Source organism: Gobio gobio, assembly GCF_949357685.1.
Source record: "Gobio gobio genome assembly, chromosome: 13".
In the NCBI taxonomy this organism is placed as follows: Eukaryota; Metazoa; Chordata; class Actinopteri; order Cypriniformes; family Gobionidae; genus Gobio; species Gobio gobio.
In genome coordinates this window covers 44,260,844-44,277,037 of record NC_137106.1, presented here as the reverse complement: position 1 = coordinate 44,277,037, position 16,194 = coordinate 44,260,844, and the positions used below count along the sequence as shown (strand labels likewise).

Genomic DNA, 16,194 nt, shown 5'->3' with positions numbered 1-16,194 from the left:
TCACCCTCAAAAAGTGACAATTTTAACATGCTATAAAAATTATCTGTGGGGTATTTTGAGCTAAAACTTCACATACACACTCTGGGGACATCAGAAATTTTACATGTTGTAAAAAGGGGCAATCAACCACCCCTTTAATCGTTGTATTCTAATTTTGTTGTACCATAGTGTAAACTGAAATAAAGCATTTAAAAAAAAAAAAAAAAAATTTAAACTTGCATGCTCAAAGTCTAGTGTGACCGTGGCTTTAGGCCAGGGGTTTTCAAACTTTTTCATGGCAAGGGCCCCCAAATCTGATGAACCTTGTATGAGGGACCCCCTTCCTAAAATCCATCTATATATTTGTATGTATGGAAAAAACTGAGATAAATAGTAAGTGTGACATTATAAATACAACATATTGTTTCCAAACTTAAATTGGCTATACTTAATGTTGGATGTATAAACTCGAAGAAGAAATTTTCAATTAAAACGTATTTTTATAAGCAACTTTCACAATAAATGTATGTAAGCAGCTTACGTAGTACTGCGTTAAGAAGAATACTGCCTTACAACCCCAGTGAGCAAGATAAAGGACTAAAAAACTAGAAAGATATACAAAGCAAACATATACAATTCTGGAAAGTACGTTTACGGCAAGAAAGGAGAGAAACGTTTAGATTTAACATTTAACATGAAACAGGTAGAATGTTCGATAGACTTTATCCATTTTTGCTTTGACTTGTTACTCTCTGGAATTTTCTGGGGACCCCTTAGAAACTTCTGGAGGACCCCCCTGCTTTAGGCGACTTGTGTGAATGGATAATAGTGTAGTACATTTTTTATATCATATCTATATCCCGAAGATGAGTTCTGCAGGGTGTGATGTCTGTTATGAGGGCACATAAATGAAAAATAAATAAATAAATAACATAATGACGTGCACGGATGCATCATTTAACAATAAATATTTAAATATTCCATTAATAAAAATAAAAAACGTCCATTTTGATTCCATGAAGACTTTAATACATCTGGTTTGGTGCATTCAGTCATTAACTATTTCAATCATTAAATTGATCATTTTAAAATATTTTCTTCAGTAATAATAACTAATTTTGAGATCCTACTGCAAGCCAGCTCAGTAAAAGTTGGAAATTGAAGCTTCCAAATAAAATGTAGGCCTGTTTCTTTTATATATTACAATACAGCCTACGTCAACATATATATATATATATATATATATATATATATATATATATATATATATATATATATATATATATATATATATATATATATATATATATATAATTTTTTTTTATTTTTATTTTTGTATATATTTTTTGACAGTCGTCTTTATCGTAATGCTAACTTACTTTTTATTTTGTGTAAAAGTATGTTGCAGAGACAAAACGTGTTTCATCTCGTGTTATGTGTTGATGCTTCAAGTTCTGTGGTAAGACGTGGTATTAATACATTTTATATCAGTTTAAACTGGATGTCTGAAGTAAAATGTGTCATTTGTACCTTTTCTTTCCTTGGTAAATGTGTCTTGCACGGTTGCACCGCCTCAGAAAAATTCGCACCCTTCAGTCAACTATCTCGCGCGGTCTCTTGGGTAACGGTGCGTATGGCAACCATTGTAAACAACTCGCCCTACAGCACTGAGGTGAACAGCGAACAAAACCACCAGCTATGGCTTTCTGCAACACCGAGTATTTCGACCAGATCGGAAATATTCAAAAGAGCATACACGAACGGTAAGAACTCAGTGTACTTTTTTCTTTAGCGTATTCACAATAAATGTTGTATTGTCTCAATTAAATGTTTAGAAATGGAAGTGGGCCCTGAATGAAGCAGCGCGGTAGATTTCTGCTCTCGCCGACTGTAGCTGCCGTAGTCGGTGAGCACGAGAGTGATAACCAATGGGACTGCACTGAACGACTCTTTATAGCTTTTGAAATAACATAATTTTGTATTAATCATCTGTGTGTAGCAGTGAGCTCAAGTAGCATGTCGGTCGGATGTCTTTCTATCTTATAGATATCGTCTATTTGGAATTACTGCATTTTAGGATGACAGATTCAGATATCACAATATTTGTGCTCTCTCTCTTTAGTTTTTGTGAGAGATGAAACGTTATACTCCATGTAAAGATTTAAAGAACTTTTGCGGAGGTAAAGAATTATTACTGTAACTTACTTGCTATTGCTAAGTTCGTAAATATGTGTTAATGCTCTCTGGATCCCTCTAACGTTATTCGAGCTATATATTTCATAAGAGCTTATACGTCGATGTAGGTCTTTATTTTTCTTTTTTTTTTCTTTTAATATAATTTAGTATTTGTGGAGTGAATGAAATAAATACTACACAAGAGCTCTTACAGCTGCAGGTGCTATTTTTGTGTTTAGGGAGAGAAGAAGACATGAACTGGAAGAAAAACTGTTTACCTACTTAAGATCAGAGGAAAGACTGTAAGTATAAAAACAAGAGACCCTTACTTTATGAAATAGTAAATATCATGAAACCCATACATATATATATATATATATATATATATATATATATATATATATATATATATATATATATATATATATATATATATAATTTGTGTATGTGTGTCTGTGTATGTATACTATACACGCATATATATTATATATAATTGTAAATAATATATTATAATATCTACCCAACACCACCAATAAAATCATTGCATATTTACTGTAGTGTATTGATTAATGTATTGATATGTATTGCTCCATACAGTAGCTACTGTTGTTTTCGGGGCATCTATCTATCTCAGATGAAATGACTTTCAGATGACATTTTTAGAGATTCTTTCTTTTACATCCTGAAAGAGGTTAGAGAGAAACTTACTTTGATTAATCATTTAAAAATAATGTATTTTTGATCTGATTTTATTGAGCCTATATAGTGACATACATCATTTGTTGCCACTTCTAATTTCAGACTTTCTTTATTGTTTTACCAATATAGCAGGTTTTCCCCGAAAATTGGTTATTTCAGGATAAATAAGTAGAATAATTCACTCACTCATTGATGATTTGGGGTCATCTGTTTCTGTTTAAGTACTTGAGACCAGTTTGTTTTTATGATGGCTCAATTAAATGCATTTATAAAAATAAAGAATTTTGATATGGGGCCATGATGGTCAAGGATGTGTGAGAGGTTAGCAGATCAGCATTTATCATTCATTTGAACATTTCTGCCATCATTATCCATTTTCGCCCTTTGCTAGTCACAAACTCCATCTTATCTGTGGAGAATCCATTAGTACTACTGTAAAGTGGCTCTTGACAAATATGTAATTTTTTTAGTTTGTTCTGTAATATGCACAGTGAGGAGCAATTAGTAATACTAATAAGCTAGCATTAACCTATTTATAGTAATGTTTGACCTATTTGTTACAGGTTTCTATATTTATTTCCATTAATACAAAGTCAGTGCAGCCTTTTTCTAAAAAGAGAGTAACAAAGCTGTCCGTCTCACGTCTGTCTCCTGCTCATAGGACTAAGTTAAAGTGTGCCAAGATGCGCTGCTATTACAAGGAGCTGCACGAGAGAGAGGAGCGAGCAAAGACACGCAACCTTGAGCTTCTTGAGAATGTGGAAAACTTGGCATCGAAATTGAAAGAATTCTCCATTGATTGTAGCAGGCTGCTTCAAAAGAGGGTAACAACCTTGGGCTGCCGAATCTGTCCCAATATTCATCATATGTTCTTCATTAATAGTACTGACTCTCTGTGTGAATTGTTATGCATTTTTAGACAAAATACATAACTTTGTCATTCCAACCCGTGTTTTGGTTGTTATTTTAGTTTTTGTTATTCTCATGTCAAAGGACAACCTGTGTAGTTTTGTGCGTTATAGTTCCCATGACATGTAGTGACCCAAATGATGCCAAAAAAAGTTAGTGCAAGTCTAAATGTTTGCATTTCCCAAAAAAAACCAAGGCATTCTTTTGAGGCTCAGACATGTATTCTGAGCCTCAATTAGACCATTGCCATAATCCTGTAATTGTCTGTCGAATTGTCTTCCAGTGTTTAAACTTTCACACTTATTGTTGTTTGGGAACAATCATAAACACTCCAGTACTCATTTATCACTGCACGCAAATGAGAAAAAGAAAACAACAGCTCCGTCAGATTGTCACTTAAAACTGAACAGCGCTCCACAGCTTAATATCAAATTAGACAAATTGTTTAATTACACTACCACAAATTAATCGCCCTGTATTCAGATAGTGAAGTGCCTCTGAATTTCCCATTTTGTGAAAGAAACCCCTTTTCCTACTTTTTTGTGCGTGTGTGTTGTATTTCGTTGCGGCAGTGGTAGCTTTAAATTGCAATTGTAAAAGATACCTGCTAATCTAGCTGCCAGCCAAAGAATATCACTTAGATTTTTATTACACTAAATTGAACTTGATTGCTTAATTGCTCAAATTCATACTATCTCCTCATATCGTAATGCTCACATTTCACGTTTTTCCATTGCCACTCTGATTTGAACGATGCTAATATTTGTCTGCTTGTAAATGCGTGGACCACTTTGGGTGTTATCGTGTGCAAAATTGGTGTAAGTGGTAACTCTGGTCCCTTTTGGGAGTGCAGATATTGTCTTACGAAAATGAAGTGGGAGGTTGGAGGTAATCCCAGCACCCTCATCTCTGCCACTGGTTAACTCGCCAAACTGATTAAGAGCCTTGGCAGGCACTATTAAGGGCACTCGCAAAGGAACACGCACGCTGATTGGCGCTACATTTAGGGGCATCTTGCTCTTCCATTGCTTTGTTTGTAATGTTTAATGAAATGAGAGGTTATAGATTTGAGTCATTTCTTGTGTGATTTGTCTCGTAACTGTGGTCACTTTTACTGCCATGAAATTAAAGCCAGTGCCGTGTTTATGAGCAAATATTTCTTGACGTTTACATAGTTGAAAACAATCTATGTTAGTAATGATTTGACTTGAATTCATTTCAGTTGGAGTACAAGAGTCATATTACCAGACTGAAGGAAGACGAGAAGAAAACGGGGAGCAGGGGGGAATCCGAAGCGGACGAGGTAAGAGAAAATTATCATGTCATCTATGGAAATTACAGTTCAGTGGGGAATTTACAAAGCTATCTGTGTGCCTTTGATAAAACTCCAGTGCTGTGATGGGATCCAATGGAAGTGTGTCATTTTATTAAATTTTTTTCAAAAGAACAGAGTTGAGAGTTGTAGAGAAAAATACCACAACCATTATTCAGCTCAGCCTCCCTCTTCAGGAGACACTTTTGACAGTTTATATGGGGTATCAGTGTTCAAAGGCCACAATTAATTTATAATCAAAAGCAAATTGGAAAGTGCTTGAAGTAATTACTGTTTTGCTCAAATGACTGCTTTGGTTTAACAAAGGAGTATCACAGTCTTAAAACCAAACGATATTACACATTTTTAAAAGGCCATTTCAATTTAGAAAGGAAAAAAAAAAACATGAATGGAAAAGAGTAAAGGAAGCCTCTAACAGCTAATGCAATCCAACTGACCGTGTGCCATATTTTCTTTGTGACAGTCTGCAGTATTGCACGTCACATGTATGACAGCTAAAACAATATGCCTCCAAACTCTTTCTGTCAGTCCCTCGAATAAAAGTCGCTGTTATGTAGATTGCTCAGCGGTGGTCGCGAGGCTGTTCATTTTTCTCGTCGTATCTGTAGTGCCGCAGGTGTCTAATCCTAGCTGCTTTGCCCGCACCGACAATGTAGTTCAAGCCCGTGGCTGTAGCTTTCTCTCTCTTCAAGCGACTCGAGCTCTCTCGGATGAAATGTGGAAGACAGCTCATAATGACTTAGAGCATTCCGTCTAGAGCAGTCACTTGTGACTGTGCCGCTCCCCCCCCCTCCCAAATCCCACCCCCCCTTCCAGCCTGCCGATATTGTAATGAGCAGAGATGGGAGGAATCACTCCATTATGCATAGGCGCCACCACTGGCTGCGTGCATGTCCCCGAGGCTGCAGCATTCATTAAGGGGAGCTTACCAGCCTGAAAGCTGGGAAGCCATGATAACGGGATATGATTTTCATATTTAATATATTCCTTGGAAGAGCAGGCGCGTGCCGCAGATTGATAGAAGAATCAATTGCTACTTTAGCGAAACACTTTCTACTTTGCCCTGCAGCTAGCGATGGAATCACTCAGCCAAGAAATTAACTTTTCCTCTCACTCCATTTCTTTTTTCCTTTCTGTTTTTCTTTTTTTCTTTTTTTTTTTACTTCTACACTGGATCTGCCAGACAGACCGCGTGGTTTACAGTGGATGTTATTAAGCAGCTAACGGGTTGGTATTTAAGACCCTTATCAGAAAAGAAACAGAAGCCATGTTTTTTTTTTTATTATTATGTGTGCTGATTTTTTTTCCCTTACCCATCCGCCACTCTTCCTCCATAGTGCAGTATTTCTGTCATGAAACAGAGTTTAGGAGCATAGGATTGTTAATAAGATTAAAAGTTAAGACGCTGATCTCAGTGCACTCAGCTGAACAGGCAGTTGGAAGAAAATCTAACCTTGACCAAAAGAAATCTTACTCGTTTTGTATAAAGCTTCAAAAATGATACCTTGAAATTTTTTGGATTAAAGTTGATTTGAAAAGAAGCCACTGTAACCTGAATTGGTGAGGTTGAGTTTTGGGGCCAAGGACTAGTGGAAGTAAAGCAATGAGAGAATGATATAGCAGAAATTTAGCTCCCACTTTCTGGCAATGAAGTATCCTTAACCGGCCAATTAATTTAAACACTTTCTAAACGTCTTGACTCAGTGTACCTGACATGCTTTTTTGTTTTTCTTTTACTTCCTGTCATTTTCATGAATATAGAAAATTAGTATATCACATTTTTACAGATGTATTTGAAAAATGTTTAACTTAGTCAAAATATTCCCAAACTCTTTCCATTGATATTCAAAATAATTCCCCTCAAAATATTAGTTTACCCCAACATTTAAATTCTCTCACCCTTGTGTTTTCCAAACCTTAAATGCTTTCTTTTCTCTGTTGTACACAAAATGAGATGCCAGAATGTTACAATATAGAATAGAAGTGAATTGGGATTGACTCACCTTGAAAATGGCAACAAAAAAAAACCAAACACAAACCTATCATATGTTGTTTAGAAGACCTGAAATATAGTACACAAGTCTTTTGTAATTTTGAGATTTATTTTGTCATTACTGGAGTTTGGCAGCATCCATTCACTGTCACTATACAGAGAAGAGCAATGGGAATATTCTTCCTAACATCTCCTTTTGTGTTCCATGGAAGAAAGAAAAGCATACAGGTTTGGAACCAGTGTTATAGTTTTGTATAAAAAAAAAATAAATAAAAAAAAAACATATGCTTTATGCTATAGCTTAATATAAAAAATACTCTGATTATATTCCATTGCTCCATTAATTCATTTAATGTCTACATTAATAATATAATAAAATTCGATATGAATATCCCACATTTTTGCCACACATAGTTTCAGTTAGTGTTACTACAGTTAATCATGGTAAATGTTGGGGACTTGTGGATTGAAAAGCCTTCTAACTGTTAGAGGTGTAACAATACATCGATATTGACCAATGCACTGATCTAATGTCTAGCGATGCGATGCGTTGATGCAACGCGTAAAAAATCGATACATGTAGGCTGTTTATGTATTTAAGAGGCACATTTGTTTTAACACTCTTCACATTTTCACACAATGTCAGTCTATGTATTATCGCCAACGCGTGCATTCTCGTTTAAAATACATTTTAGAGCTTGTGAAAGACGCTTGGGACATCCGATGGAACTGTCACTGTCCTGATCGGGTCAGTGCTGAATCTTCACGAAAGTTGATAATTTGCTTGTGTTTAAAGTAGTGGTGGGCATAGATTAATTTTTTTAATCTCACTGTAATCTTGGAATTAATCTAGATTAAAATGGCTCATTTGAATTCTGCCGAAGGCATTCAGAATATGTGTGCTCGTAAGTGATCGTTTGTCTTTTTGTAGTTTTAATTATAAATAACTTCTGTCCCTTTAAGACCTGACGCACGCATGGATCCCACTGTTCCTGTGAGCTGGTTACAACTGTGTTTACGTTAAAACCATAGGTTAAAACTCACCAAGATGGGCATTGAGACATTTTTGAGTGTATTTGACCATTAATAAGTTGGAAAAAGGAGCTCATTTTTGCCCTTGTATGTCAGAGGCGGCTTTATTACGGTATGTGTATGTGCGCTTCAGATGCGAGCGCGAAATCTGCGGGAATTAGTAGAATTAACGTTATGTGCAACCCCGCGCGAAATTCAGACCGGTCACACCAACACTAACATGCTGTCATGAGGGAAAATCCAACAGAACACCCGTTCGCAATGTTCAGAGGATTAAATGGACTGAATGAGAGGAGGCGGGTGCGTGTCAACTCGCTGTCGGTCGGAGAGGAGAGGAGAGCGCAGCTGATATCGATACTGTAGAAAATGAGTATCGTATCGTTTCAGATATTTCAGTATCGATACATAGCGAAATATCAATATTTTTGACAACACTAGTAGGCATACACACAGGTTCGAAGACTCGTTCTCTCGCCCCTACAGTGCAATTCGGCTAGGTATACATCCGCCCTAGAATATCTAGATGAAAGTCATCATAGCTTGCGTAGTATAGACCCAGCTCCCAAACCAACTTTGAGAATAGATTAACGGCGATATTTTTTTTATCGCCCGATAAGAGTCTCACGTTAACGCAGCACGTTAACGCCGATAATGGCCCACCACTAGTTTAAAGCCTTGCAAAAAAATTGAAAAATAGAAGCGCAAATAAGCCACTGAATTGAGACTTCTTTCTTCACAATGAAATTTAAAACTGTTAAAGGAAAATGCTCAATAAACTGCTTCAGGCGCATCATTCTGCACACGGGATGCGCATAAGTGCTTTGTGATGCTTTTGCACAATGAAAGAATATTAATAGCATTTCTTGTTGATCAGTTTTTTGACATTACACATTTTAGCACAGAAGCCTAAAATACTTCCCTGACTAAGCTACTGTGTACATAAGATTACTGTGTGTTATTTTTATTTGGGGATGTCCCAATCAGGGTGCAGGATGTGAAATTTTGAAATAAATGTTTGTTTTGGTTGCAGTTTTGAATTAATAATAATAATAATAATAATAATTAATTAATTGTAAATGTATTAATTATGGTTGTGTAAATAACTGGCTGTGTAAAATAGGCACATAATATCGAAATATTGATGTCATACGCAACAGAAATGGCAGCACTTATCAATTATTGTCACCAGTGCGACGGTCTGCAACACGCATGCAAAGCATTATTTGCATAGTGTATAAACATTATATTGAACACTTATCAAACTTTTGTTTAAACTATTTTATAGAGGAAAATGGTAACACTTTACAATACGGTTCATTAGCTAACATTAGTTAACTACATTAGTTAACATGAACTAATAATGAACTGCACTTATAAAGCATTTATTTATCTTTGTTAATGTTAATTTCAACATTTACTAATGCGTTATTCAAATCTTGTTAACATTAGTTAATGCACTGTGAACTAACATGAACAAACCATGAACAGCTGCATTTTTATGAACTAACGTTAACAAAGATTTACTAATGCTGAACAGAGGTGTTGTTCATGGTTGGTTCATTTTAACTAATGCATTAACTAATGTTAACTAATACAACCTTATTGTAAAGTGTTACCTGGAAAATGATATCACAAGAATTATCATTATCGTTCTATCGCCTAGCCCTAATTGCCATCAACTCCTGTCTGCCACCACTTACATCTACCATATCTGTTGTTTCACTTGCACAGCACCTGAGCAGGTTCCAGCTCCCCAGCAAACGGGGATCATCACAGAGTGCTGTCATCTTCACGGGTCACCAGACCTCCAGCCGCTCATCAAGAAATGAAGGCGTCGCAACCACACATTCACCATCTCAGACAGAGCTGATACCTAATCATCCTTCACTCTCTCCTCTACAAAGTGCCCTTTGTATGCACTCCCATGTTTCAAAAGCCAGCGGCACTGCCATTTTATCTGATGACATTCTAAACTCAGGTGATTTCCTTGAGGGGAGATGTTTGAGTGACGTGCATGAAAAGTCTGATTGGGACATCTCTCAGAGGGCAGGAGAGCAGCATAGATGGGAAGTACTAAACTCACCTCACACGACCCTGAAGCAAGCTGAAGTGTCCTCTCGATCTGTGACCGTGAAGAAGCCTGCAGACATTGTGTCATTAGAGCGGTGTCCGACCCGCAGTCCTTCCCCAGATACCAGTGAACCAAGAGATTCCTCACAGTACATGAACTCTGGAGATGATGATGAGGAAGTGTCTGCAGAGGATGAACTTGACTACGTGCCAAGACATCAAGATCTTCCAGGTTTGAAATTCCTGCTCAGTTACTTTTTTAATTCCACATTCATTCAATAAACAGATGTATTGACCGACTTGCCAAGTTTCATCAATGTTTTATCACTTTTTAATTGATTAGCCCTTATGAAGAATTATACTTACTCATTTTTGTTTTATATACATTTCAGATTACACTAACAGCAGATTTCCAAGCGTTCTCAGTCCAGCTGGTGAAATTAAACCAGACCTTTCGATGTATACGGACAGTAATGTTTCAGTTTCACAGAGTCAAAGTGGGCATCACACCTTCAGAGGAGATGATGTAATTCAAAAGCAGAGTGCAATACCCATTCAAACCAACGGTGGCACACATGAGCAGGTCAACACACAGCAGTATGGAAGGCCTGACTCTCTCGAATCCCCCAACAGGTACAGTTGCTTGGATTGTACGACTGTTTTCTTCTTTCTGAAAGCAGCTAAAAACTCTATAGACCTAAATACTGGCCCTACTGAATGTGTTCTACTCCGAAACAGATTTCTCATTATCGATGCAAACACAGTATCGTGCTCACTTATCTAAGTATTATCATATAGATGCACCTGATTATTACTCTAGATTAGAAGATATACTATGATGTTTAATTTGCAATTAGGGATGGGGCCGATCCAGTATCGGTATCGGGATCGAGACCAGCTTAATTCACGTATCGGATTTTCCCGATCCAACCTGCGGAGAAATCCGATATCCATGAGCCACGTCTGCGCTTTCCAAAAGTGATTCCCGTCGGCTTGTCTGCTAGCTGGTTGCAAACTATGGAATGGATTTCCTGAACGGAGGCGCGGCTCAATAAGACACAGAGTTATGAGACACGCCCCACTCAGGAAATCCATTCCGCAGTTTGCAGCAGGATAGCATTGAGCAGCATTGTGGCTAGCCAACATGTCAGCTGTGTGGAAATACTTCACACTGGAAACACCGCAGAGAAAGACAATGTTTGCAAAACCGTAATTTAGAGAGGTGGAAGCTCCCTCGCGTCGTACAACACAACGAACGCAATCAAACATTTAAAAAAGCAGACAAGACTTTTAAGAGATAATAATCAGGACTTGACATTGACAATCGCCATCTGTTGGTGTATTTCGGCTGTGTAACACTCACACCAGCCACTTTGAACTTATTATGGTCTTCTCAAAAGCCATCTGTTATAATCACGTTGCGCATTATAACCAATCACACGTGTTTATATTGAGTTTATGAATATAATAATCAGAGGTGTTCAGATTAGCGGAGTTTTGTTCAGAGCGCGCGCGGCTCTCACTCTCGCTGAAATCTACACTCAAAGCAGAGATAAACGTGCGATGCACGCTGGAGATTAATTCATTATACAGTGATTGACAGTTTTTGTTACATTTCAGCACCGAAAATAGTTTCAAACAAAACACAGCAGTACCACAGCGCATCTGATATGACTGGCATTAGGTTGGCTTGACGTTCGCGAATCTAGGGACCGTCTCTAAAGTTACATACAACATTGGTAGGCTATACACGTTTCTAACTTAAATGGCATTTGAAGAGAATGACTTAGTCATAAAACTGACTGTAAACTGTTCATCTAGGTGTTAGGTATGATGCACACCTTTTGGATTTTTGATATTTAATCAAATAAACTGTCAAATCATATGAAAATATATGCTTGATTTCACTAGAATACTGTATGGGCTCTTACACAAAATATTCTAGATTTAAATGTGTCATAGCTGATAGAACACTGATGAGAATATTGCTTGAGAATATATTTACAGATATAATATTATAGATTTATGCATTATGTGTTGCCATTGACGACGGCCATTATAAGGAAGGAAATCCCACAGAATCTAGCTTAAAAAAGTGCTTAGAGCTGCTTAATTTTTTTTTTTTTTTTTTTTGATTTTCAAATATAAATTGATAACCGTGATAATTTGGGTCACTATTATGTTCATATCATACTTGCCTGTTGAGTGGAGTTTATGTCAGCATCATCTAAAATCAACAATAATGATAATAATAATAATATTAAAGCAAACACAGCTCTGGTATCGGAATAGTATCGGTATCGGCCGATATCCAAATTCAGGTATCGGGAGTCGGATCGGAAGTGAAAAAATGTGGATCGGTGCATCCCTATTTGCAATGAAAAGGAAGCAAAATTGTAAAAGATTAAAGTGCTGTTTAAGATATTGGTTTCCCTTTAATTTTTTATTGTTTGTCTTGCTTGATTGATAGTCTTTGCATAAACCTAAATAATTATGTTTGGTTGTTTTTACTTGAAAAGAAGATAAAAAGCTAAGAAAATAATTTAGCAGCATGTTGTAGTAAGCATATTGAAATCACTCAGTTGCAGGGCTGTTATGAAAGGCAATGCTAATACAGTCTAGTGTTGTCAAGATACTGGAATTTTCAACTTCTATACGATACTTTGAAAAATATCGATAATCTATAAAAAAAATTATAATAATAAAACATTAAAAAAAATAACATTTATAAAAAAATGTTTTTAATTTAATTAAAATTAAATAAAGTAATTACATTTAAAATCAGGGCTCGACATTAAGCCTGTTAACGTTCTTGTCCTTTGGACAAGAAAATCTATCATTCACTTGTCCGAGTAAAATTTTTTTTGTCAAAAACGTTTTATTACTTTTTTTTGTGTGTGTCTGTGTGTAATTTTATTCTGAAGCAATATTCTCTCCAGTGTTCAATGAGCTTTGACATATTTTAAATCTGCATATTTGTGATATTTTTACAAAGGGCATTTTTTTCCAGTGCTGCCGCTCCCACCACGCGCAAAGTCACGAACGCCGCCACCATGGGCATCATAAAGTAATTACGCCTAGGGCACCAAGACGGCCAGCAGCGGGACTGTTTTATTCCATGATCTGAAATATAGGCTATGCTTCAACTTTAATTTTATATTCTTAAATTTGATCAATAAATTAAACTAGATTAAGACACTATATGGCTGTTACAAATCAAATTAAATAATTTACACTGAAAATTTCAACTGCATTAAATAATGTTATGAGATTGTTTTAATTATTTTTGAATATACAAATAAGAAATGTTGGGAAGAATTCATCGTCTGGTATCGTTTGGTATCGTTTAAAGCCCTTTGAAGCCCATAACCGTCATGTTTGTAGTTTTTAACACTTTTTAGCTGCGTTTGTAGTTCTAATCGAATCCTCGTCCATCTCGCTATGGGTTGTGGGCAATATCAGCCGTTAGAGTGCGCATCGATCTGCACTAGTAGACCATCCGGGAATCTTTGGAATACTCTTTTCAACATACTACGATTTGGGACATACTAATTATTTTTTTCGAATACTATTTAGTATGGATAGTGTGCGAATTGGGACGTAGCTGCAGTCTTTTATGAATAGGTCATTGAATCTTTGATTCAACCAATTCATTCAAAATGCTGAATCATTCAGTGTTCCTTTGTTTGGAACTAATTTTGCTGCTGAAACAATAGCAGCAGGTTTATTAGGCTGCTGTCACTTTAAGAGTTTATGCACGGATCCAATATATTGTTACAGAACATGCGTTTTCTCTCAACTATTTACATTCCAAAACTGACTCGGCAATACGGGTATTTTGACATAATTTTTATATATTTGACTAAAAAGAATTCAATTTGCTACTTGCAAGCTGTTTGAGAAGCGGCTTTATGAGAGCACCACTTATATAGATCAGTGAGCGAATGAGACCGTGACAGGAGGAAGGTGTGTGTTGTAAATTCGCCGTCGGAAAGAAGAGGCCAAGAAAGTGCCGCTGTATTGGTATATCGATACTGCAGAAAAGGAGTATTGGAACCATTTTAGATATTTCAGTATCGATACATATTAAAATATAAATATTTTTGACAACACTAATACAGTCTGATGTAGAGTTTCTACTAAAAGCACCAACCACAACAACTGGGAGGTCTTTTCTCTATGTGTGGTTTTCTGGGATGGGGGATGTGTGTACATGTGCACATGGGTGTACAGATATAATGAACTGGGGTTCTGCAGCCAACAACCTCTCTCAGCGGGGCTCAGTTGTGGCTTTAGGACACCTTGTAAGGACAGCTCAGACCCTGAATCCAACATTATTGGCCTAATCCCAGATAATGCTGTAAGGGAGCAATTTTCTCCTCGGGAGATTTGACCCCATGTCCCAGGAGACTCAACTATTTCTTGACTTCATAGAATGTTCTGAAGAATGACAGTGTGGGCATCATGAAGGCTCTGCTCAGGCAGACAGTTTGTAGGTTATGATGTGCACGGACTAATACTATTTATAGCATATCTCCAGTACTAGTTAAATTATATATACACACTATTAGGGCTGGGTAAAAAAAATAACGATATCTCGTTTTTAATCGATTCTCATTTTTACGAACCAATATCGATTCTTAAAGGGTTACTTCATCGATTTAGCATTAAGCTTTGTATCAGTAGTATACAATTTATTCAAATGATCTTGCTCCCCCCCCCACCCCTTACTGTGCTTTGTTACTATTGATATGAAACAAAGTCTCAGATTTCAAATTACATCCACTTTATATTTCAAAAAACGATTTAGAGTATAAATATGAAGTGATGTAATTATGAAGTTAATATTTAATTGTGTAATTTAAGTGTTTGTATACAAATCAGTTAATTTTTACATTCAACATTATAGTAGGCTAATGTAGTACTCAGTGTTTAGTCATAGTCTTTTGACTAAAATGCTGTTTATTTTAAGTCATATTTTTATCACCTGAATTGTTTTTAGTTTTAGTCTAGTTTTAGTTGACTAAATGTCATAAAATTTTAGTCGACTAAATCTACAGTAGATTTAGTTTACTAAAATCTAATGATTTAGTTCAATTGTAATGCATTAATTGAGCATTTAAACATTACATAACCGATTGATGTCCAACTTTAAAAAATGAATAAAGGAGGAGGGTAGTGTATGACGTCCCCCAGTCACTAAAGACCTGAGGTATGCGTTTAAGTGTTAAGTAGAAAAGTGTGAATATTGGTTAAAAATATTGGTCAAACCAATTATCTGTCTATTTCTACTCACTTCTATCTACAGTGCCACTCAGAAAAACTATTTGTAGAGTATAAGCATAAGATTTGCCAATGCGTTGTCAATCGTAAAACATACTCCTGTGGTTATAGACATCACATTAGAAAAAGAAACCATGGAATGATAAGCATCAATTAAAACAATGTGTCATGACGAACTTCATAACCCTCTAGGGCAATGTACTCTAAAATTACTCCAGCCATATCCTTAGAGCGTTTTGCTCTTTATTACTTCTTTTTTTTATCGCTAAATTGAATAAATAGATTAATGAAGCCTGCTTTATCAATATTGGCCAATGTATACATGGAGTGGATTATACACTTTAATGAATTGGTTGAATACATGCATAGCACAAAGGTATGCATGCAAATGCTGCATTTTTGCCAGAATAATTTGTTTGCTTCATGCATAATAAAGGCCCTGTGATCAAATGAGATGACTATCAAAACAAACATCCCCTTCACTTTAGATGCTAATTCGCATGCAAAGCCCCAGTGGTTCCCTATGGAGGTGATTGTAAAGTGTTTCCTCGTAATTTAAGTCCTTTCAAAAGATTAAAATGACATTTTATTGACAAAACCCACCACTTGGGCTACTACGTTATCCAATTTTTTTTCATGCTGTCTGGTAAATGAATATGGTTTGTAGTGACCTCTTTGGCATGTTATTCGTCTTTGTGAACGTTTGCTGTTAAACATGAAT

At 36.2% G+C, this 16,194-nt stretch overlaps 1 protein-coding gene across 2 annotated transcripts in view; it reads left to right on the top strand.

The window, feature by feature from the left end:
• Window positions 1-1,593: 1,593 nt before the first annotated feature.
• Window positions 1,594-16,194, top strand: part of kiz (kizuna centrosomal protein) — a 45,206-nt gene continuing 30,605 nt past the window's right edge. Inside the window, exons 1-6 of one of the 2 annotated variants that reach the window (XM_079833689.1) lie at window positions 1,594-1,742; window positions 2,394-2,456; window positions 3,515-3,677; window positions 4,985-5,065; window positions 9,852-10,422; window positions 10,583-10,823. In XM_079833689.1, coding sequence (XP_079689815.1) covers window positions 1,678-1,742; window positions 2,394-2,456; window positions 3,515-3,677; window positions 4,985-5,065; window positions 9,852-10,422; window positions 10,583-10,823 — 1,184 coding nt within the window. In that variant the 5' untranslated portion in view covers window positions 1,594-1,677. The remainder of the gene's footprint in view (window positions 1,743-2,393; window positions 2,457-3,514; window positions 3,678-4,984; window positions 5,066-9,851; window positions 10,423-10,582; window positions 10,824-16,194) is intronic. The other variant, XM_079833688.1, reaches the window with a different exon arrangement.